This window comes from Arctopsyche grandis, chromosome 5 (genome assembly GCF_051622035.1).
Source record: "Arctopsyche grandis isolate Sample6627 chromosome 5, ASM5162203v2, whole genome shotgun sequence".
In the NCBI taxonomy this organism is placed as follows: Eukaryota; Metazoa; Arthropoda; class Insecta; order Trichoptera; family Hydropsychidae; genus Arctopsyche; species Arctopsyche grandis.
The window spans coordinates 18,647,953-18,673,584 of record NC_135359.1 but is presented as its reverse complement, the minus strand read 5'-3'; the positions used below and the strand labels follow the sequence as shown (position 1 = coordinate 18,673,584).

Here is a 25,632-nt window from a genome sequence, read left to right as displayed (position 1 = left end):
TAAATACAATTCCCAACTGGAAATTTATTTAGCGTAAGGGATGAGGTTTAGAGCGAATTTGCCAAGTTTCAAATTTATTTCGTCGCGCGAAAGGGTTGCGTGAAACTGCCGCCCCCCATTCGGAATAAATTTGATTTCTGGTGCATCTTTGGTAAGTGCATGTGTGCACGCGCGGATGTATGCAATCATGTGCACTCTGGTGAATCTAATGGAATCAAACAAGCTGCGAAAAAGAGTTAGCATTGTAACATGTACGAATCGACACATTCGAAACCATCGTTCGACATATTATTTGCGTGCACGCAGTACTTCATAAATGCATTTCAATGCAACAATCGGTCAATTTACCAATGTGACTTCATATGTATTATATGTATATAAAGGCCTGCCCTCACTCCTCGGAAAACCTGCGCAAAAGCGACGGTCAGTACTCACACTTAGTTTGTGCATCTTTTCCGTGGAGTGTAAATAGGCATTTATAAATGGTATAACCTCCACATTATACGTAAATAGAATTTAACATATATTTACATAGGTAAGTTTAAGTTAAAAGGAAGCATATACAGTCCTATGACAGGAAATTAGAGCACCCGATTGAACAGCGTGTACGTCCATTTGTGACGGTCATAAATAACTCACTATAGGACATTTTGGGCTCATCCTTAAAGGCAACTCTATTCACTGGCAAAAAATATTATCCATCAAAATGTCTTCAAAAACAAAACAAAGATGTTAGAAGTCAGTTGGCTACTGAATTACGTTTAGTGTTGAAGTGCGTTCCAAAAATTTTGCTTCTTCAAAAATTTGCCACATTAATAATATTGGAATATTTTACGCTTTTAAGCTGGCATATTAGTGTTTATTGACGTTGGCATAGTGAAATAAATGCACTGATACTTACATGAAATTTCATTCGCTCAATAAAATCGACACATTTATTTATTGCTATTGACGAGGGGTCTGAAAGCGAGGTGGGGTTGAATTTTCAACAAATTAAAATGCACACAACCGAGTTGCTGACTTTGAATTTGACAGTCGATTTAAAATCAATAGACAATAAGACCATACTGTGGACTAAAATATTTTAACGGTATGCGACTCCATTGTGAAATATCAATTTCAAGCCACATGTCATTTTTCACGCGCTCGTCTAACCGAATGATTTGAAAGGTTTGAAGGGGTTATTTAATTTTATATAATTTTAACAAAGTACTGCTGGATTTTATTTATAATTTCATATATATGATGCCGTGCGTATTAACAATGAATAATTGATGATTTTCCGGGATTTTTCGTGGCGTCTCTTATATGCTTCTTATTTACGCAGATTTAACAATAATTCCCCGCGGACACACCTGTCTGGATGGGGAAAACCTTTGACTGGGGAATTCGGGAGACGACAGTAAAAGCGGGGAAATTATACAAATGTGAGCGTATCCGGAAACACACGCATACAGTCAGTGTTAAATAAAAGATACGATGTGCTTTGATCCCCATCTCCAGAATGAAGATTGAGGGTGGTTTTTGTCAATGAACCGGATAGAAATGATACAAGAATACCGCTCGTTGCTGCGGAAAAATAATGGGTTTTTTACCTTTTCAGACTATGCTTTCGAATGCTAGGAAAAAAATGGCAAACAGGGTCTTTGTGCCATGGGAAAAGAAGCTTCAATGTAATTATGAAAGTGATGAAAAACTTCATCAAAAATGTATAAAGGTTTCATATTGTATAAATTTACAATGTGCATTTCTGACTGTTATGAAATGCTTTATTGTGTGTTTTTTCATTTTTCTAAATGGGCAAGTATCAAAGGCCATTTATAATGCATATTTCATTTATTATGATTTAATTCCAACTAATTCATTTCATATCAATACTTTCATTATAAAACTATGTATCTCTTCTGCTCTGCAGGGTGTGCATTTTTGTTCAAAGTTGATAGTAAATCAAAGCATATTGAGATTATACAAACTTCAGTTCTGTACAGATAAGCAATCAAGGTAAAGAACCAATGTACATAAAAACCAATATATATTTACGGTGCCCATAAAAGTTGTGCATTTAGCATCAACGATTATCCCAAAACAAGTTATTAAACTAGATTTATATCTCATTAACATCAATACAAGTATGTATGTACCTCGAAAATAAAAATCAAATTATATTTAAAAATCTATTGAAATATTACTCCTATCGTTTCATCTTATCCGTGCAGTCGGATCAAATTTGGCATGTAATAAGCATTAATCAAAATAAAATTGCGTGCTTTCCAAAGCGCACATTCGTTCAAACATTTTCAAAGGAAAATTCAATGTGTGTACCTGCATGTTTTCCGGGAATTTTCTTTGCGTCTTTGATCCTCGGTTTTTGCATTGCGACTTCGTTTACTTTTTTAATAAAGAAAAACCGTCTCGTCTCGTGCGTGTCTTTCTTCTTCGATACACTTAATCTCGAGAATTACGCGCGTACTCGTTCGATATTCAATTTTTCCCTTTTAATATCGAATTTAATACGTGCGCTAAGCCTTCAGATCCGCTTTGGGATTTCTTTTTACACATTCAAGACTCTATTGAAAAAAGAAGGGAATCTGCGAAATGAACGGGGAACGAGGCAATGAAACAATACGATCAAAAACTCTTTGATGTGACAATTTCATTCTTCAATACTCTGCGGAATAACTACATACGTATGTAGGTATATATACTATATTTTCCAGTTTCAACATTAATCCAAGGAGCTTGAAGATTTTTTAAATTTTCAATTACATAAATTAATATTCAAACCCATATTTATATTTATGTAGGTTCGTATTATATTTATATTACTTATATCGAGCCGAAGTGAGACACGTCTTGAGGACATTGAATGATGGATTTGTTTCACCCCTCGTCGGCGAACGGCGCGATGTTAAACAATAATGCGATATCCATATTGCGGAATACGAGAAAAAAAGATAAATTGAAGTGCATAGTTTCATTTTTCTCTGGATCGCATAATTCATGTCCAGACTGGTGACAAATGGTCGGAAACTTTGAGCAAACCTCTACAGAGATGTGAACGATAAATCAGAACGGACACATTCGTTCCGCTGAAAATATAATAATTAGATATTTGGTTAAACCATTATAAAAGGCTATACGATATCATTGTGTAAGAACTTACATTAAATTTTCTACTCTAAAAATCATATATATATTATATATAATATCGCAATTCTGTCTGTATGCCTGTGTGTCTGTGTGTCTTTCTGAGATAATCATGTATTGAAAATTTATATAATTAGTTAATTGATTAATTAAATTTTCTATTAGTGCTTTATATTGTTTGTGTGTATGTAGATAGGTAATTTTTACCTTTTTTCATATTAAACAATTAAATATAAATAATAATCAAATATATTTGAAAAAAATTCGACCGCGTGCAGATCGAACCGAAACATTTATTTCATTTAATAACTTAATATGCCAACACCCATGCGATGATATGTCATCGGGTGGGTACAACACTATTGCATATAAAGATGAATATTTTGTTCGCTCTGCAAATCTAGTTTTGAATTTAGAACCACGAAACGGGATACGTGAGTGAGAAGTATGACAAGGGTAGTGGGTATAGTGGAGAGTTTGAAATGGCAATGAGCGGATCACGTAGCTAGAAGAATGGACGAAAGGCGGCCAAAGGAAGTGCTGGAATGATACCAGAGAGAATGTAAAGGGGTGACAGAAAGGTCACAAGGAATGGATGAAATTAGAAAAATTTGTGGAGACAGATATACGAAAGTTGCGCAAAACAGTTGGATGAAAGCGTGTTGGAGAGGTCTTCATCCAGCAGTGGATGGTGAATGACTGTAAATGAGGATGATGAATAGACTACCATGACTATCAGTAGACTGGAGACCATCATGGATTTGGGTATTATAGATTACGGGCCTACTCCATTTCATCGCCGATTTTTTTACAACTTTCATTCCCCCCCCCCTGCTTCCCCTACTAGCAACGCAGGGAAATTCAACTATATTTGTGTAATAAACACTAAATAAAACTTAATAACTTATATAAGGTTGCTTCACATTTTCACTTCGAAACCATATCGATGAATGCTTCCATTCTTTAAAAGCTTTTTATTAGTTTCATTTGGTTAGCTTTCAATGTTGTCCTATAAACAAGTCGAATTTCCCAAGCGGATGAAAGTTGAAAATAAAATGAAAGAATAATGAACTTTTTCAATAAAAATTGTAGTCTACGGCATTCATTAGAGTACCACGAGTGTAAATATTCCAAATTTGTTGATTCTAAATTGAAAACTGTACATTTTCATAGTAGAAAAATAAACATACACAATTATATAATAGACTATCTATCATAGACTGTAGATATTATAGGTATGTACATTCTCGTATATGTTAATATATAAATAATTATGTATGTATGTAGATATTTTTTACAAAGTGTGAAAGCTTACTTTAAATATCATACTAGATTTGTTTTTTTTTTGTTATTTATTCTTTGAATAATTAATCAAAAGATGTCAGTCCAGCGTGACAAAACTATCTTGTTCAGAGGTGCCACGTGACTAGAGTACAAAAACAACAAAAGAGCCCGACCGGGAACTTTGTAAATCAGGGGCGTATCACTACACCTACTACGCACAAAAGGGGTCGTCAAACTACATACATAAGCATATAATACAATAAAACTCAAATCGACTAATCCCATATAACAAAATAAATAAAAATCAACCGTATATAAAATTATAAGCATCTTACACAAGTTTCCTAGAATTGTGTTAACCACTTTTTTATATCAATGCCGTTTTATACCATTGAAATAAATATAACCCGTTTTTAAAATGTTTCCTAACCCCTCTAATCGCGTTTTGCATAGTACATACATATTATACATAGGTACAGGACGCGTGCATCGCTATTGGGTTGGAAAAAAGTATGCGGGCGTAACACCCCAACAGAATGATCCGATCGATGAGATGTGAATCTGCAAAAAAAGATCACCGCACTTTATTGCTGAAAATCCCTGTGTGTTAACACTGAGTGCTGGGATTTTATAAGGGTACCCTACAAGGGTTCGCCTACTAATATTCTTTCGCTTGAGATATATTATACATATATGAAAAGAAAAGCTTGAATCTCAACATGCCGTATATGGTGAACATTATATTGTGTAACTATGGGGATATAAAAGTACACGTGTATACCTACTATGAAGTATCAATATTTTAAACCACATTGTAAAGGTACTTATTTGTTTGAATTAAACTTATATTATTTTAATTCGACGTTTTTATTATTGGTGTATTTTTATGTGAAGTTTTACTATCGTTGTAATACGTTGCCTATAAGCATTATGGAGATCTTATCTAGGATTACATTATTGTGTAAGGCGTTGTGGAGACATTTTTATATAAAAAAAGTATTACAAGAGACGCATCAGGGGAATGAATATAATAAAAATACATAGATTATAGATAGAACAAAGATTTTAGTAGACAAGTTTCAACGTCAACGTACATTATTGATAATGTGTTTAATTTTTTTGTCAAATAATTTAATTAATATTTTTATTCGTATGTAGATACAAAATAAACATTATTTCATTCATAAATGTGTGCATTTAATATTATTATATTTTTAATGATTATTAATTCTCATATGTAGTTGAGTCATAATACATATACATATGTTACAATCCAAGTGTACATTTTATTCATTCATGAACATACTAGTATGTTCATACACGAAACAATCTGGCCAGTTATAGTGTTACACAAAAGACCAAATTGACAAATGAACTAGTTCAGACAGAAAATATTAGGCATAAGTTTAAGTATTCTTAATCGTTTGCCCAATCCTCTATGTACATATGTATGCTTACTCTGGATTGCAATATTTAAAAAAAAATAGCAGAAACGGGAATTATAGCAACGTTGTAATGTGGTTCCATAGGATGACCCTTTCAAATACTTGACGTTTTGACATTTCAAAGATTTTGATAGCTCAAAATTTTAGACAGATAAAAGGTTCATGATATACCTATGTGTCTATTTGAAGATAGCTTTCAACTGTTAACACTTTGACTAAAACCAATAGTTGATGTATGAATAAACAATGTACATATGTTGATTAAAGGACTGGCGTGAATACTTGAACTGTAATATATATATATATATATATATATATATATACATGTATAAAAAGAAAGGTGACTATTTGGGTAAGGAAAATTAAATTTTCCAGCAATATTCAGCGAGTGAGCAGTAAACCCAATATTAAAAAGAGTAAATAAATAAAACTGAAGATGATTTGAGGGGGAAAAAAAGGGTGGCAATTCACGCCATGAGCTCGTTCAAGACAGAATCAGCTTGATCTGCTCTCGTTCGGACTTTGTCACCCCTTGATATAATTTTTTCCCCTTCGGACAACCCCAAAAGTTTCTTATCTATTCAAAAGGGTGAGGAAATCTTCTTTGAAGATGACCACCGGTCCGCAGATTGAATATTTATGACGGTGGCCACAAAGTGGCAATATCCGGTGAACATCTCAAAGTGTTTGTTCCAATAGAATATTTAACTGAAATTTACATGACTCACCTCGCATATCCCTCTCCATCCTCATCTCTAGAAGTACTTGCTCCAGCGGAGGTGTTTGAGTTGATACGGATACGGTTTTTGTGGGCTTTTGTGCTTCACTGGAAAACTTCACACTTCTGCCGACACGAAATTCCCTCACACAATTAAGGTTATCAACTGAACTGTATAGATTAGTCAGCTTCAAGTCCTTGAAACGTTTGATCCGTGGCACAGGTCTTGCTACAATTTCCCCTCGGTAGCGATTCGGTACTATTTGAATATTTTGGTCGCATTCAGATCCGCTGGACGAGCTACAGTTTCCTCTTTTGAAGTCATCAACTTCTTGCGAAGGGAACTTACAGCTAGGTGGATGGTCAGAGAAGTCCGATTCGCTGTATCTCCTATTCTTGGGGCGATTTCTGCTTTCCCATTTAACAGCACTCTTAGACCGTTCCCTGAATCTTGGACTCAATTCGAATTCTATAATATCGCGACTTTCCAAATAACCACTATCACAAGATGTATCGTATGAATTCGAATACATTTTGTAACGTTTTGAATAACGCACGTTCTGTCGCAAAGTCTTTGCACGAACTGAATAAAATAATTAGATTTTTATAAAAACTGCAACTCGATTGTTATTGTTACATGTAAAATATACGGAACAAATGAGAATTTATTTTGCCAATTTTATTTCCATAAAATTGAAAAAGTTAATTATTTTTTATTATAAAACTATTAACTGAAATTTTTGTTTTTAATATTTAAATCTGTAGTCATATATATAGATATATATCATGTATAAATTTTCCATTTTTATATATAATTAATTGTACATATTCAATTTTATCAGCATCAAATTGTTACACAGTGACATCTATGGAACTTTTATAACAGCTTTAATGCGTTTCAAATTTTAAAATATGAGTGGAAATTGAATTATAGTCCTACAAAAATGATAAAGCCGATATAAAAGAACATGATGACTAAACAATATAATTCACTGAGAAAATAAAACAAATTTCATGATAGCCAATATGTACTCGATACAAAAATCTTCTTTGAATCAAATATATTACAAATTTCAAAACCGACAGGCAAGTTTTTCAGAAACTGTTAATATATTGGGTTTTTATTGCAATAAGTCGATGCTTTGTATTGCTTTTATTTATTATCAGTTGTTCAAAAATGCATGCTGTGTGTTTGGCATTTCAAATATCTGCATGAGACAATATATGTATGTATGTATAGGCGTGAACTCAAATCCAAAGTATTGGCATTCATCATATATATGTTTAGTGATTGCTAATATGTATATAATAATATATAACTGTGAAATATCAAAATACAAAACGATAAAATGTGGGCAATCATCTTTGGAGATGCCGGGGATCGAACCCGGGGCCTTTCACATGCAAAGCGAACGCTCTACCACTGAGCTACATCCCCGCGGACTGTAGGTGGCGTTAGTACAATATAGACACGTAAAATTAATTATTAATTTTACGAAGTTCTTATAACATTTCGACATTTCGATCTAAAATTTAAATAACACTAATTAATAAATGAGATTTTTATAAACGAAAGAAATTATCATATTAACTCGGCTGATGTACGCGATTGAATTTCTATTTCATCTACAACATCCCGTGTATTACAGATGACAGCATATTTAAGCACGATTTCATGGTTATTTAGCCACCATTTTGAATAACATATGCATAAAGTAGAAATAAAACTACGCTAGGCTTAAAATCGAAAGTTAGTATTCATATACGATTATTTCGAACCCCGCACCAGGAAGGTCCCATGGTGTAATGGTTAGCACTCTGGACTCTGAATCCAGCGATCCGAGTTCAAATCTCGGTGGGACCTGTTCTTTTTTTAATTTATTTTTTTGTATCTTTATGTTCGATCATATTGAATATGTCAACCAATTGAAAACACCTGTCGTTATTATTAGTTAACAAATAAGATAACATGTTTTTGACCTCGATGGAAATTAAACGTATTATTATACTCGTTTATACACAGTTTTGTCATGATCAGGGCTGTGGAGTCGTTAAAAAATCACGACTCCGACTCCGACTCAAAAATGTTAAATTTTATCATGTTGTTTTCCTATCTTTGCAAATATTTTTCATGTTATAGGCATAAAAATAAAACAAGATCAAATCAAACTTTATTAATTATTTATTTGAATTTATTCTTAATTAAAAACAACATTGCTTCTAATAAATCTGTATTCATAGAAGCTCTCAAATCAGAATTAAGGATTTTAAGAGCGGAAAATAACCGCTCTACGGACACAGCAATGTTGTAACGATCAACGCTGATTTTTTTATGATTTCTGGATACTGCTGTATTGCCATTTTAACATTTAAATTATTAGCTCGGTCAATTTTTTCGACCATTTTCAATGCATCGTAAAATTCATTTTTAAATTTTGAAATGGAGTCTTCTTTGTTTGCTATATTATAGCAAACAAAGTTTGGTCGGAGTCGCTCATTTTTCACGACTCCGACTCCAACTCCGACTCCAACTCCGACTCCAGCCAAAACAGCGCGACTCCACGACTCCGACTCCGACTCCACAGCCCTGGTCATGATTGATACTCATGTATTTAAGTGTGCGGTTATTTTAAATTTGAAAACTAAATATTATGCATTAAATTTGTAAATGCAATTTAATTTATTTCTAAATTGGAGTTGTAATGAAGGGTTTTTATTAATTTTAAATTTAAAAACAAAAAAAAATATTGACAGCGGTGGGATTCGAACCCACGCCCTTTCGGACTGGTGCCTAAAACCAGCGCCTTAGACCGCTCGGCCACGCTGCCTCGAGGTGTCAGCGCTCTCATATTTAATTATTAATCTTTAGACTTTTTTTAAAAAAAAAAAAACAATTGAAAAACAAATATTTTAAAATGTACCCGAATTGACAAAACAAAAGGCGTGAATAATTATAACATCGTTGTATAATAAATTAACGATCGTTAAAGACAAAAGTTGGTACAATTTGTTTATCATCAAAATGACATTGACGTTTTCTTCATCTGGCTCAAGTCCAAGATGGCGCAACACAATCACTTTCAGACGCAATTACAATTAGACTTAGATCATTTGAAAAATGATGCTGCACTAACAAAGGGCGAGAGCATTTCCTCTGGGGTTCTGTTTTACATCAATTCGAATCGGGGCACATTCTTCTTGGTCGCACCCTAATTTCATACTGACTTGTCGGCATTTCTTTGGGTTAGAGTTCACATCCATTAAACACCCCTTCATGGCTATATTTCGATTAAATGCTAAAAAAACTGTTGCGAATATCTTCACACCAGTCTTAGTCGTTATAACTAAACTAACAGTAACTCATTTTCAATTGTAAAACAATCTAAAGAATGCTTTGAGCGCCAATACTATTACAGTAATTGAGTCTTCGAAGCAGGAATTGACTGAGTTAAGTCAAAGACAAATTGTCACGTCAACGCCTAACTACTCTCCGATACGTCTCCGGACTTAATTGGCGTTGCCATTGTCAGATTAGTGCCAAACAGTGACACCTGACTTGCGTCGCGATGCTGCAAGAAGCATGCGTCTTCATTTACCACCCCAAGGTCTGCGTATATAAATTTTAAGGGAAAATCTTCATTGGGGAGGGAATAAAAAGTTTGGAGAGTGCATCATTGAATAATTTATTTGAAAGCATCGATAGCATAGTACATACAATATCAAAGGAAAATGTTAATTATTGTTTTAGAACAGGTAGGCAGGGTATGTTCAGGTAATAGAAGACGTTAGCAAAACAAATTGTCTTAAACACCACTCTTCACCAATTTCTTGGTTGGTTGCACAACGTGTTGCGGCGGTTTTGACTAACCCTTTGATAATCTTAAGGAAATTTATTAACCGAAACACTTCTATATTGCACTTCATACACTTCGTTTGTTACCAGGGCTTTCCCAATTTTAGATAAATAATTTTTTAATCAGAAATATATTTTTCTTATTTCTTATTATGAAAATCTTTCGGAATAATCTGAGCAATCTCGATTTTTTTTTTCAAAGTACACAAAGTTCATCTAACTTGGTTGATCTGATCGATCCACCGTATTGAGGATATACAGAGAGATCTTCGGCACTCCTTCCCATTTTTCTTTCCACTTTTCAAGTCAACAGCTTAAAGCCTTCCTCTGGAGCAGCATATGTATCATAGGGATTTCACGAGGCAAGTTAAAAATCGAGTTTATTATTTACTAGTGGTTTTATCCGAATTCGCTCGGTATTTTAAATATAAACCGCTTAAACATGGCTAATCTAATAGTAAACATTTCATTAAATTTATTTGAATAGTTTTATTTTATTTAAATTTATTTGAATATTAATTTGTTTTTTTAATAAATTTATCAAACATATGTATAATTTATCAAACATATGTAATATTTAATAAATTTATCAAACATATGTATAATTTATCAAACATATGTAATATTTAATAAATTTATCAAATTATGTATGTTTTGGTTCGTGACGATAAATTTAATAAAGTGGCGTCACCCCAATTTCGCAACAAATGCTTTCCAAAAATATAATATTATTTTTGTGTAATTATGATGACCAAAATACATACATATGTATAATATAAAAAGTTTTTTAAAAAAGTACTACTGGAAATTTTTTTCATCAAGACATGCCAATGTTAATAGAATTTATATGAAATAAATGAAAAATACCAAAAAATATGGATGTCCTAATCAAAATAGAATAATTGTACAGTATATTTTGTATGGAATAAGCTCCGCAGGGGAATTTTTTCCCCGAAATATACCGATATTAGTATATTTTTCGTTTATTATTACCGAAATTTAATGAAAAGTGCTGCTCAGGGTGACTGCATTCAAGTTATAAATTCATTGATTTTTAATATTTCTAAATCGAACCATTTTTAAAACAAATTATGGAAACTTTATAATCGGAACAACGGGTTTCCGGAAACTTCATATATTCAATGGGTTTCTGCAAACCCTCGGAAACCCACTGGGTGACAGCACTTCCAGATATATACATACAAAGTCTCATTCGAAATAATATATTAGAAAGTATAAATTCGTTGATTTGGTTCACGTAATAAAATGAATGAAAAATCAGCTTTTCCCTCAATTTCTCGACACAACTGACGGCTTTCACCGTGTAACGAATTACTTGCACTAATTAGTGCGCGAAATAATCCCGCCGATATTAAGAGCCTGGGGATTAATCCCGGGGGAATACACCGGTACCAACTCTCTACCGTTCCACCCTTTCCCTTCGCGCAATAGATTCGCAACGACGTAAAAAATAAAAAATGAAAATGAAAAATATGAGCGAAAAATAAAAACATCAAACGGGCGAAAAGGAGCTTAGAATCGAGCTTTGAGGAGATTAATTTTCTTAGCGCGCGACGCAAACTTGTTTTTTCTCATTAGCGAAAAACTCGAACACAATAGCTCAGGATTAAAAATGTCTGAATTAATTAGACCAGCTCGGCATTTTATTTTTCTCACGGAAACGGATGTCGCGTGGCCCGTCTTCTCGATTCAAAATTCAATTGTGAAATTGTGAAGTCCGTGCAACATGTCGAATCAGGGTCGTTCGCGCTAACTTAGTCACCCCTGTCAAAATGACAATTATTTGGACGAGTTGTGCAACTTGTTTAAATGACACTCGACACGCTTACTATTCAGGATCAACCGATACTCGAAACATTCCTATAACTGTCGTAAAGTTTCTAAAATCAAAACACAACCCACTTACCAAAATCAATACAATTTAATTCTAGAAGCATCAAAATTGAAACATTGAAGAGCGAAATTCAGTTGAATAATTACAAAAACCAACTCACTACAATAACAAGACATACATACATATTTATAATATGTACAAACACATGTCTAATACTAAATTTTAACGCTATTCAAGTAAAAGACTGGTTAAATAATGTTTTCATGCACTTGGCGTTGTGTTATAAAACTTGTCAATTCCATGCTGAAAGTTTTGACAGAAAGCTAGGGACAGAACTCAATAAATGGGTGCTCTAGTAAAGACTAGTGGGTGACAAAGTGGGTGGTCTTGCAAAAAAAAAAAAAGATACAAATATGAAATTGGCAAATGATGAAACAACCTGGTTAAAACAGACTAATAAAGTATTAAAAAAATTGCATAAAAACAAATAATTATCTAAATATATGTATATATTCATCATTTATAAGGATTCACCATTCAATGCTGGATAAAGGCCTCTCCAACACGCTTCCATTCGTCTTTGTTTTGCGCAACTCTCATCCATCTCACTCCATATATTTTCTAATTTTCCTTTCACATTTTTACATTCTTTCAGATACCATTCTAGCACTTATTTTTTTCACCCTGCATCCATTTTTCTAGCTACGTGATCCACCCATTGCCATTTCAATCTCTTCACTCTATCCACTACATCCACTACGCTTGTCATACATACGTCTCACCCACGTATTCCGTTTCTTGTTTGTCCTTGTTATGCCGAGCATACATCGCTCCATACTTATTTGAGTGCATTGGACGTTTCTAGCATCTTGACGTTCAATGACTAAGTTTTGCATATTTACGTCATCACTGGCAAAACATATTATTGGAAGCTATTAAAACTAGCCGAACTGCCAGGCATTGTTTTGATTAATGAAAGATGAAAAATGCTTTTCAAAGACTCGTACTCCTATAGGGATGAAACGAATGAGACAAATGGCATGTTGATGCACGTGCTTTTATTATGGAAGCCGAAGGCGGAGTGAGTATCAACTCTGAAACACGGGCAAGTTGGTCCCAACTCGCAGGAAGGTGACCGAACTCGACCATGTCATATAGCGAGCCGCCACACTCCTTGTTCATTTTTATGGTGAACCTTTTTTTTTTTTGCTCTCTAGCTTTGTAGTTTGCCCTGTTTCCTGGAAAATAGCCCCAAAATGCCCTCTTTCCTGGAAAAAGCACGCTCCACCACCAAAGACTAATCATGATTAAGGAAAGGCGGTCAGGATGCTTATGCCCAAAAAAAGGGTTAACTATTACCAATTTCTATTGTCAACAATAGTTAACCCCTTTTCTTGGGAAATGGAAACTCCACCGCCGAAGACTAATCATGAGATGGTACTTACACCGAATTTGAGCATTTATTTATATATACATACATACATACATACATAGTTAATAAATTGGTAAGGGAATTTTGATTGACTGAACGTGTGCAGTCATATGTAGGTACGTGGAAGATGTGTGCCGGCAGCTAGATGCACTTTGCAAATGCAATTGAGATGCACGCATTCGCAATAATCGCGTCACGGCCTAATGAAACCGCACAGCGTAGATAACGAAGGCTGCGCTAGTGAAAACTGCATTTTCCCCGGTCTTGTGCGTGGGGAAAAACGCACGCGGAATGCACCGCGGCCATTATCCCCGCATTTATATATGAATGAATAATTCCGCGCTGCAGTTTCGAACGATTACGTAGTCGTGATGAGCGAAGCTCAAAATGGCCTCCTTCATCATCCGCCATTCGACGCGGAAAAAAAGGACTTAAATAGTGAGACTAAAGACGGCATAATTCCTTTGCGCAACTACAAAGGCGTACAAAACTTTTAATCGGAAAGCTTTCAATTCCACGTTTGATTTGTAATGAGTAATTGCAGAATTGTGAAGTTACAGGCAATCACGTGTGCATCGTCTCTACACGGATACGAACAAAGTCAAATGTATGAGCTCACTCAAAAGGAAGCTGCCAGAAGAACAGATCTAAATATTAAATGTACATATGTACCTATACATATTAATGCGTGAACCACACGATTTGCAGAACCGATTCGTTAAAAATGCAGTAATATTGTAACGCTAGTCGAAACTATGTAATTTCGATGCTGATGTTACAATTACATTTATAGAATCGGCTCAGAAAATCAGATTGTGTGATTCCTGCATTAATTATTCGCATATACACACACATGTACCTTGTAAAGCATATCTGTGAATCAAAAATCGGCATCAAAGACTCCCTATACATAGTTCTTATTATAATACGCAATACTAATACGAAATTAATTAATTAATCCGACCGAAAAGTCAATGTGAATAAAATGAAGTAAAAAATGCCCTCTGGTTTTATTTAAAGGAAAAAAAGGTGAAAACGTTTGACATGTTGTTTTACACGAATGGAAATATCACAATACATACTTATGTATCGTGTATGTATGTATGTACATATATTACATATATGCAGTCAACAATGTACATGCGTATGTAAAACATATTGCACATATGTATAATATATACATTGGTTTATATCATATTAATAAAAAATTTAAAAGAAATTAAGTGCACGTGAGAAGTGCAAAAATCTTATCTTGTAAGAAATATAGTGTGGCAAATTTTAATCACAATAAAAATTAACCAGAAATACACAACAAACCAAAACGTTTAGTTCTGAACAGGACCAGACGATTCAAATTCATTCATTAAAATGTAGTATTTTTACCCCCAATCCTACATCTAGGACATTGTTCTTTCGGTGACCAACCAATACTCGGCATTCTTGAAGAAATACATCTAACAGTCGCAAATATAATAGAACATAAAAGACCTGGCTCTATGCGGACCGAAGCTATACCTGCTATCCCATTATTTCTCCGAATTATAGTTCGGATGTGTTACAAGTTGTAACTTGCAACAGCAAGAGTATACAACAAGACAAACTAAATCCATTTAAAAAGTACGATGTCTTGTTTCGTATTTTTTAAGGTATGTATATATTTTTTTCAATTCTCATTTCTTTCGGCCGCCTGTGTGCATTGCGCACATTTGTTCATATATATGGTAGGCGCAGCCCTGACAGCATTTTACAGAAATTATCAAATATTTGTGAATCTGAAAACTTTGTCTCAATATGTGAGGAATATCAAAAGTATTAAAAATTAAATTAGTTTAATGACGCACACGCACGGCGGCTGTAAGACCTTTCTTGATCTACATTTAAGCACGAACAAAGAGAAACCACTACATTTTGAATTTTTATTAGTTTATCATTCTACATATATATGTGATTCGTTTAATTATAGCAACATTCAAATGTATTTAATTCATTTGTTTCAAAGCATATTACGTAAAATGTATTTGTTTGAAAATGGATGATTTTTCTGAAAACATGATATTCGAACTGAAATATCTATTGAATTCAGCAAATGAGAATTTCACTCCATAATTCAAATTCAATCCCGAATACAAATGTATCCAAAAAATAATTATTTCTATATTTCCTTTTTGGCGCAAATATAAATTCAAATTTATCCCAAAAATACGGGATATACGTATGATATTTAACCATAAAACATGATTTTATCCTTAAGTATACATTTCTATCTGAAGCATCAATTTTCGCCGGTAATATTAAAACACAAAATAATCATCAAACATTGCATATTTTGTGTACAAAATTTTTATAGTAAAGTTAGCCCAACGTGAAGAGGGGGCATTATATTCATTGATGCGAAACTCGAGTGCTGACAGCAACAGAGCACACAGATCGTTTAATTAATTTTAGCCTTCGGCAAATATGTGGGAATGTCAAACAAAAAGTGTGCGGAAAAAACCCCTTCGGCACATCCTGTTCAAAAATAAACATTTACCGACGCAGTAATGCGAATCGTTGCAATTTGCTTTCAAACACCTTATCGATACAACACTCTGTTAAAAATAAAATACATACATAATATTAGAACACTTCGTGCGTAGTCACATGTGGCAGACTCCATTACTTCCCCTCCCGAGTGTAATTAGTCTATTCAAGCGGTGATCTGCACAAAAGTGCACACACACAATCGGCGGAATAATTAGTACCAGAAGTTACCCCGAATGCGATCTTTGTTCAAAGATACGCTACTTATTTACCTGCCAATTAAACGTGTACAATTTCTTCTCCCTCTGCCACCCCACTTGCACACGTTCAGCCACTAATTGTTGTCACTCCTGCCGATGACATCAAAGGACCGATTCAATTAACCAATGCTGTGACACAGATGTGACCTTTAACCCTCATTTCGACACAAAGTCCATTCACAGTCCTTGCGTTATAGGCGTGTAATTAACTGAATTACATTCACATGAACTAGTTAAAATAATATTTTTTTTATTTATTCTTCTATGCTTAGTAGATTCTGTATAGTACGTATGTATGTACTTCTATTATATAATATAAAAGTTTGTATATTTGTTTATATGTACATCATACGAATTTACCGCTTTCAATTCTACCATATGTACTATCTGATAGGACTTTAACCAGAGCATCGCAACCTGGTGGCCGCGGCCCTTTTAGTATCGTACGCACCGCTTTGATCTAACATGTGTGAGGGAGAAAACCGATGTTAGTTAACGTTTTATCACATATGTATGTAGGGACTAGCTAGCGACTGCCGATTAAGTACATATATATGTAAGTAGCTGACAAACTCTACGAGTTGTAAACGTGTTCCGCGAATACCAAAAGGTTGCGCGGCTCTGCCGTAGACTACAAAACTTTCTGAAAAGGTTCCACTTTTTTTTAACCTTCACCAACCCGATAATACATAAGTATATGTCGATAAATACTGAACGAGCTATAAGGATAGTAGGATTTAAAATGTATGTGAATATATTCCATGACTTCTATTATACATATACATAAAGAAGAATATTTTCTTATTCATATATTTTCCAAATCTACAATTTCAAATTTAAAACTATTGTTACGTACACTCGGATTAGGCCGAGTAAGTGCAATCGGATAAGGCCGAGTAGCATCCCAGAGACTGTGTGACCGTTATAATTGGTTTCGAGGATTATCTCTCCCGAATGCACTTAGCGGCGATAGCGGTACTCGGTCGCATTCTCGTGGAGTTCTTAGAAGTAGCGTGGGACCGACTTCCGTGGCACATCTCGTACGTGACCACAACAATAGGTAAACAAACCGGACGTTAAAGATGCCCCGAGAGACCTGCCCCTTATAAGGCGGTACTTAGGCGATATCAAGACATTCTGGACGGAGCACTGCCAGTGCGCGTATCTCCTTAATCACCAATAAATGCTGTGACACGACTTTGGCCTTTTACTTGGATCCTCCACCCACCCCTACGCAACACTATCATAAATGTCCCAACTTGGGCTGCAGGATGTTTTTGGAAAGGGTCAGATCCTTAGGTTATGGGGTTTCCATTTAAAATATTTTAAAAAAGGTTTATGATTACTTTTTTAATGTTTTTTTCACCTTTAGTTTAATTTAAACCTATTCAATTTAGTTTAATTTAAAATTTTTACTGTTTTTTATTTCCTCCTTTATTTTTTGTTTCTTTAAATATTTTGGGTAGCATGTGAAGACTGTTATCAATGTTTTTTAAATAAAATTATGTGGTTTTTATATATTTTATATAAAATATATATTATTCTTGTATATATTATCTGGCCAGTGTAATATTAAGGTAGACTGTGAAGACACTGGCATGTTTATTAAAATCACATAACTGAGAATTTATACTTCTTTTTCCAACGTTCATCCATCCGAGTAATGCTGGATAATTCAGTTAGTAAGTAATAAATGGTCATTTTATTTGTTTAAACTTTAATTCTGATAGCAAATGGCAATTATTCTGGAGATAAATGAAAAACTGCGAAAGTCTCAAAAGTTTATTTATGAATCGTATCTCATATGCAATATTTAGAACGAAATAAAAGGCTTGTAAAAAGGGTAGGTTGTGATTTTAAAATGAGGTATAATAACACTGAAGCAATGCAGAAAAGAAATATAAATTTGGCACAAAAAAATTTAAATCTAAAATATGCATGTATGTACGTCAACATAAAGAAAGCGTCTCAACTGTGTTTCAAATTAATGTTAATACCGTTAATGTGTACGGGATTAATCAGTGCCGTTAATACATGTGCTGTCATATAAATAGACTTTATTGAAAGGTTTGAAATGGCCTCTCATTAAAGAAACAGAAAATGTATTACGCCAAATATTTTTGAACAAAATATATTGGAATATAAATATTTGTAAAATATGTATACGTACTGTTTTTCACAAAAAAAATTTCAAAATTCCTAAATTTAATTATTATGACATTTTGTATGATTTAATAATAAAAATTTCAGCTACACAGAATGATTATATTGAGAAAAATTTGACTAAAATAATACTAGACACAATAATCATACAATTATTGCATTTATTGCTTAAAATACATCTACATATGTATATATTCTTTGCTAATGAACGACAATATGTACATACATTTTAACGGATATTAATATTACTAAAATAATTAAGATTAGCAGAAAGGTCATTATTATTTTCTACTAATATACATAGACATAATATTAAAATGCCACATCAACTGCTCTAATAAAGCGTCAACATCGATATAGGTTTTGTACAGCGTTTATAAGGAATTGTGATTTATATTTTTGCATAATTATCACAGAAGACGTTGTAAATCTTCAATTAACATGCACATTTTAACATACTTAAGCAGGAACATTTGTTACAATATTATAATAATATACGTCAGTTTTTCTCAACATAACGTAATGTGCAGTCCATTCATTTAAATGGACCACATATATTTTGAACTTAAATAGTTTGCGTTAAAATCTATGAGACTATCAGCACATCGACAAAGAAATAATAGGAGTTTCGAGTGAATTTGACTCAATCGTATGTGCAGACGATTCACGTGGATAACATGGACAAGTCGACACATCAATGTGTGAACAAAATCAGTTTGAAACCTTTCAATGTATACTAAACGAACATTTCAACGATATTCAACGGAAAACAGTCATAGAGGTAGAAATTTAAAGACCTCCAATTGACACATCTATTGTATGCTCACACTAATGTGAAATATATAATGAAAACAGCCGATAAAATAAATTTAAATAATTGCTTAATGATATAAACCTCTTTTTCATTATGAAATTGAATCGTAACATAAAAAAGTAAACCGAGGGGGAGGTCGTAAGAAATTTATTTAATTAAGACTAATTTTATGCTTGATGCTTCATGTTTTTATTATTTTTATATTAAAAATGAAATTGAGGGTAGAAAAATCTATTTAATTACGATGGACCATTTCCATAACGATTATTACCAATAATTTTATTCATTTCTTGGGCAAATCTCCAACTAAATACAGCTCTTTCCCTCCACAACCCGTCCATTCTAGCAGCGCTAGTAGTATTCAAGTTTCCAGATGAACCACTTGCATTTTCTACATTTCGTCTGTCGAATCGATTAGAATTAGAATTTTGCATTTCATTTGTGGCTACACGTGCAGACGGTGTCGATGTATTGGTTGTTCGGGGTGATCTTGAAAGAGGATTAAACAACCTTATTGAATTAGCACGTATGTAATTTACATTCCGAATCGGTCCAATAGATGAAGGTGTTTCCAAAGTTGAAGAATTAGAAGAAGGCAAGTTAGCATTGCCATTCTGCGAATTGGAATTGACGGTTTCTCTATTTTCTGCTGTAGATAACAATAAATAAATTAATAAAAAAAGTATATATATATATATATATATATATATATATATATATATATATATATATATATATATGTATATATATAAATTAAATAATTGTTACTGGAATCCAAATTCACCTGGTATTCTTTCTTGTGGTGGTAATGATCTAACTTGAGATGTTCTAATGATTGAATTGGCCAAAGTTTGAGTGCCAGAATGCCGAACACCACTCTGAGGATTGACTATGGGAATTTCCACATTCCGTAAATCATTCACTGTTGGAACGACATTTTGGACGGTTAAGGCTGTTTCTGGTGTGACCCTTCTTACCGGTATGTCCGTTCTCAGAGGAGTATTAAGAGACATGTTGGAAGCAAACATATGTTGGTAGCGTAATAATTCATTAGGTGTCAACGGTCTTGCATCTCTCCCAATTCTGTGAACTGATATTTGAGTGCCGGCCCCGTTATGATTACATTGAATATCATTTGGTAATTCACCAATAGCTGGTGTAAACGCTGCTATTCCCGATTGATTGGGTGAAACAGAAACTAAATCAGTAATGGGTACACATAAAACACCCAAATCCTGAAAATTACAATTGAAATATATTATACGTAAAGATTTAAATAGCTTATATTTAAAAATATGCAACTCTCAACCTACATTAATATTAATCAATCTATTATCTCTAACAATACCAACAATTCTTGGTTCGTTGGGTCTAAGTCTTGCTGCCGTTTCGTTAGATTTGTTAGCTGTCCTATTTGATACAGATCCAGCAGTAGAAACTACTGTGTCACCGGTAGATGATGCCACGTCAGATATATTTTCTTCTAAAGGAATGTTCGGAACTACCTGGAGATCTTCTGATGAAGCAGATGAATTAGAATAGCTTTTAATTATAGCCGAAACCGTGTCTAAAACCTATCAAAGCAAATTTTTTTTTATATTGGTGACAAATGGATTAGAACAAACATAAAAAATACATATATGCAAATCTTACTTGATCTGCCGTAAGACGATGTTTTGGATCCTTCACCAGTAGACGTTGAATAAGAAATACTGTATTAGGAGACACTTGAACGTTATTTCCATCTCTAAAATAAAATAACACATAAAACCAAAAACACAATTAAAAAACTTTGAGTAGTAAAGTATGAGAACGTACGGAGGTATATTATAGTTTGCTGCCTGAATTCGATTAAAAAGTTGAGTGAGATTTGTGTCACAAAATGGGAACTGTCCATACAGCATAGTATATAACACTACACCAAGTGCCCACATATCTGACGGTTTTCCCAAATAAGGTTTTCCATTTAAAACATCAGGTGAAATATATGCAGGAGAGCCTAAAAAAAGTATTCAGATGCAATTAAACATTCATACAATAACGAATTTACGTAAGAAACAACATAAAAGTACTATCAATAATGTTAAAATATGCACATATATTAAGAAATTTTCCTGTTACATGTTAAAAATTGTACTTTTGCATATGTTTGATAATTATATATGCACTTTACTACGCATTACTGATTATATGTACAAAAGAAAACGACTTTATCAACATATTTGTTAATGGAGTTGACATGATACAAATGCACGGAGAACAAGTCCGCTAATTTGGCCAATTGCACATTACTCGTAACGTGACAACAGGTGATTCACCTGTTATAAGTTAAAATTACTAAAATTTCAAGAGCGAAATCTTACCACGTTGATCATTTAACAAATTTCTTTCACTGCCCAAATGTGTTCCAAGACAAAAATTTGTGATTGTTATTCTTCCTGTTCGTTGATTTAACACAATATTTCCTAGCTTTAGATCTCTATGTACAATATTTCGCTAAAATAGGAAAATAAAACACGTTTTAAAACATCGTATATACATATTTACAATCCAACAAGGAAAATTGTATTTACTTTGTGCAAACTTGCTATAACCCTCACAACATCATAAAATATCATGAGAGCTTCTTTTTCAGGAACCTTTTTAACTTTTGTAACATAATGTTGTAAATTGATAAGATCATTGAATTTTTCACTAAAATGATGGGCGCTAACACAGTCTAACACGAGGAAGAGTCGTTTTTTAACACGACCTGAATAAACATAGCCAACGCCTAGCGGATTCGGATATTCTTCAAGGGCTTGATCCTGAAAATATTAAATTACGATTTAATAACGAGAGCTTAAACAGAATTCAAATAAGATTTTCATTTTGATAATATCATACATTAAAAAACTGTTATTGTAAATGAAACGCAAACTTAAGGAAAACTTGAAGCAATAATATCACATTGAAAACTAACATTAGCGCTAATGATTCAAACAAGTTTGTCATAACAATTCATAGAAAAAAAATGATTAAAGCTTCTTGACAGTCATTCAAAGAAGAAAATTACAATACCGAAATTCAATATTTATTTGCAATTTTGGTGTTATATCTTATTATATGAAGTGTCAAATTCTTAAAAATAAAATTAAAAAAACAGTCTGCAATAATCCAAAGGTTAAGATTAAAATATAAATAAAAGCCTACACATTCAGTAATAGTCAGCTACATAATACGGTATGAAATTTCAAAAAGAAAAGCTTGCTTTTTAAAAACATAAATAAACCTTAAATAATCCATGATGATGTATTACACCGTCTTGATTTTCGAGCAACGATAGCAGGGAATATTCGGTGTGTAGCAGCATTTTACCTTGCCGATCGTCCTGAGTTTCAACCTGACCTTCATCTCGTAGAGTAAGTATCTTAATTAAGTAGAAGTCGTCGGTGCCCTCCTTACGAGCGAGACACTGAACAATACTCTTGACGGGGCTGGGCCCCAATTTGGGACCCAACAGATACGGACCAGCCCTCTTGACAATATTGTTGGGCACCGGAGTGCCGGCTGGCGGAACGGTCAACTTGTTTCTCGGACGGGACGTGCACCTTGGAACTTCATGTGCCCTTTCGTTGAGTCCCTCAAGACGTTCTGAACTTTGCCAATTGGGGATGACAACATCGTTCTCAGCCACTTCTCCATCACTTGAATGGACTTTATTCATGGCGGCGACGTTGTGCAAATTTTCCATCACAGAAAATTCATGTTGACTGTAAAGAGAAGAATCAAAATATTTGATTTTTATTCAACACAATCAACGATGCTAAGTAATATGTACATAAGTATATCAATGTACACATCATACTGAATGAATGTTCCGTTATAACAGGAAATAAATAAATTAAACACACGTACAATTTGTTGATAATAGGTAATACAATTTGAAATACAACAATTCAATTATTTATTCTTTTCCCAAATGACAAATATTTTAAGAAAATGCATACGAATGTATTTTTTTGTTGAATTTCATATTGTGTTCTGTTGTGAAATATGAATAAGATGACACGGTTTTATTGGAAATACTTTTTTCCTACTTGACTTAGCCCAACACTTATTTCCTACATGACTTGGCCTAATAATTGTCAGATAAATAAATACGATTTACTAATCTAACCCTTTGAATGCTGACCAACGCCGATCGGCGTTTTGCCAACAAGTCCATGGGCCTGAAAAACGCCGATAGGCGTTGTATTTTGAGCATGTACAAAGTAAACAAGAATACTACCCGCTAAGCCTTTCCAAGTAGCATTGAAAAAAAATGCATTGAACATGGGTCGTGTAATCCGTGTCATTCATTTGTAAACGATTATAAAGACTCGTTTACACCGGAATTTCTGAATTCTGAATTTATAGCAGAATTATCTGATGGAAATCTTTAACTGCTGAGTATTTTAGATTGTGAGCATTACATTTTAACAACAATTAAGAAGGAACTGATTTTGGAAAAATATATTCATTAATAGAATTATTTTGTTTATTTTATATTGTTGCAAGATATATTAGAGAGTCTAAACACACCTTTACAAAACTTGAAATCCTCGGCCGCAGTTATCTTAGGATTTGTTTGGATTAGCTACCATTGTTATACCTGCTTTCTATTGGATTTCAAAATAAGTCTAGTTGGAAATGTTAGCGAAATTTTCAGCGTGGTGGGCTTTCAACAGAAAAGACGTCAGCACTCAAAGAGTCAACGAAATGGACTAAATTGGACAATCAGCAAAACTGATTTCATATACATATTGATACTTCGTATATAGAAAATATACGTATAAAAAGGAAAGTGGCATATTTTGCGCTTAATACTGTAGAGAAAATATGTACATTAGCGGATCGTACATGGCAAACAAGGCAAAGATTTTCTATAACATTAGAAGAAATAATTAAATAAATTGTGGAATCGGGGAAAAGAAAGAAGCATAATCTTGATTCAATGCAACTATTGCTGGCACTCATCAAGATGCATACAAGAAAGAACAATTCCCATGACATAATATGTTACAAAAAGTACACACGAAAAGATAACATACCGACTTATTCCCGGATTATGGTGATGGAGACAATAATTAGAATTTACACACTAGTACGCTTTATATATATTTTACAATATTTGATACGATAATATTATATACATAACTACTTCCTGGAAGCCCGACTGGTTTGCACGATGATAATAATAGTCCGTTTAATACAATTAAAAAATAGTTTTCCTTAAATTTATCAAGCGAATAGAGAGAGAGCACTTCACTATTCCAAACACCGAAGCGGGTATGACAATACAATGATAAAAACATAATCCGACCACATATTAGACTCCCAATTAGAATATATTTCAAATGTGAAACGGTGGTGCAACACACAAACGACCAATGTTTACACGATTTCACAATCACCACAAAACGCGCTTATCAAGATTGCGATTGTTCATTGTTTACTTAAATTATCCATTGCCATTCGGACACCCCGTTGAATATGTGACATGTAGCAAAGAGACGTCAAGAGGCAGCAGCTGTTGGACACGAGTCATGTGACAGCTGTACCATAATGGGTCGAGATGAAACTTACGTATGAGGAAAGTGACAAGTGAAACTGAGATACTCGGCCGAGGTGAAGGTTCGAGGGGAGGGAGTGGGGATTTGTGGTGTTGGGAGGTGGGTGGGGGGCGAGCTGGTGGTCTGGGGATGAGGTGGAGGTTTCCGGCTCCAGGTTTGGAAGGTCTCAGGTGTCAGATACTGACCAGGTGTTGGTGTGAGGCAGATGTTGAGCGCGCTAGCGCCGCCAGGGTCGCTGCGCCACTGTCGGAACCTTTGCTGACACTGTGAATTCCGATAACCCAAAACCTACCGTGCTGGTCACTATTACCCCACGGTCTGCCGCTTTTAGACTAGTGAATGTATGTAATCGCTGTCGGTATTCTGGTCTTATCTTATATATATATATATATATATATATATATATATATTTATTAATACTGTTACATAATAATCTATTATTTGATTTAAATGCTATCATTACAATGCGGTCTCCCTCACGGGCCCGAAAACGCAAATATCGGAAGGCAAAGATCGAAAATCGAAAGATCTTAAGTCGAAAGATAAT

At 33.8% G+C, this 25,632-nt stretch overlaps 2 protein-coding genes and 3 non-coding genes across 8 annotated transcripts in view; 1 reads left to right on the top strand and 4 right to left on the bottom strand.

The window, feature by feature from the left end:
- Positions 1–7,127, bottom strand: part of LOC143912356 (uncharacterized) — a 335,111-nt gene extending 327,984 nt beyond the window's left edge. The window contains exon 1 of the mRNA XM_077431639.1: positions 6,605–7,127. Coding sequence (XP_077287765.1) covers positions 6,605–7,127 — 523 coding nt within the window. The remainder of the gene's footprint in view (positions 1–6,604) is intronic.
- An 833-nt stretch (positions 7,128–7,960) lies between these two features.
- On the bottom strand, positions 7,961–8,032 carry TRNAA-UGC (transfer RNA alanine (anticodon UGC)). The gene has a single exon. It is a non-coding gene; the product is annotated as a tRNA-Ala (tRNA).
- A 354-nt stretch (positions 8,033–8,386) lies between these two features.
- On the top strand, positions 8,387–8,458 carry TRNAQ-CUG (transfer RNA glutamine (anticodon CUG)). Its single transcript has one exon. It is a non-coding gene; the product is annotated as a tRNA-Gln (tRNA).
- Positions 8,459–9,342: 884 nt separating this feature from the next.
- Positions 9,343–9,422, bottom strand: TRNAL-UAG (transfer RNA leucine (anticodon UAG)). The gene has a single exon. It is a non-coding gene; the product is annotated as a tRNA-Leu (tRNA).
- An 8,638-nt stretch (positions 9,423–18,060) lies between these two features.
- LOC143911838 (uncharacterized) lies at positions 18,061–25,459 on the bottom strand. 4 transcript variants are annotated; one of them, XM_077430897.1, is made up of 9 exons: positions 25,271–25,459; positions 22,763–23,243; positions 22,065–22,298; positions 21,855–21,987; positions 21,310–21,490; positions 21,145–21,238; positions 20,805–21,065; positions 20,276–20,726; positions 18,061–20,140 (listed from the first exon to the last, which is right to left on the bottom strand). In XM_077430897.1, the coding sequence occupies exons 2-9, from the start codon at positions 23,222–23,224 to the stop codon at positions 19,731–19,733; spliced, it is 2,226 nt and encodes a 741-aa protein (XP_077287023.1). In that variant the 5' UTR covers positions 23,225–23,243; positions 25,271–25,459; the 3' UTR covers positions 18,061–19,730. The 4 variants fall into 4 exon arrangements, with proteins under 4 accessions (XP_077287023.1, XP_077287025.1, XP_077287024.1 ...); XM_077430899.1 differs by having other exon boundaries at positions 18,227–20,137; positions 25,271–25,436; XM_077430898.1 differs by having other exon boundaries at positions 18,227–20,140; positions 24,969–25,330.
- Between the last annotated feature and the right edge of the window lie 173 nt (positions 25,460–25,632).

What these genes read in the sequence shown, in the direction of transcription:
- LOC143911838 (XM_077430897.1), bottom strand. Translation starts at nt 23,224, where the DNA reads ATGGAAAATTTGCACAACGTCGCCGCCATGAATAAAGTCCATTCAAGT. An exon ending in TTATAGCAAGTTTGCACAAA is followed by an intron (nt 21,988 to 22,064) that starts GTAAATACAATT and finishes TTCCTATTTTAG; the next exon opens with CGAAATATTGTACATAGAGA. An exon ending in ATCGTCTTACGGCAGATCAA is followed by an intron (nt 21,066 to 21,144) that starts GTAAGATTTGCA and finishes TTGCTTTGATAG; the next exon opens with GTTTTAGACACGGTTTCGGC.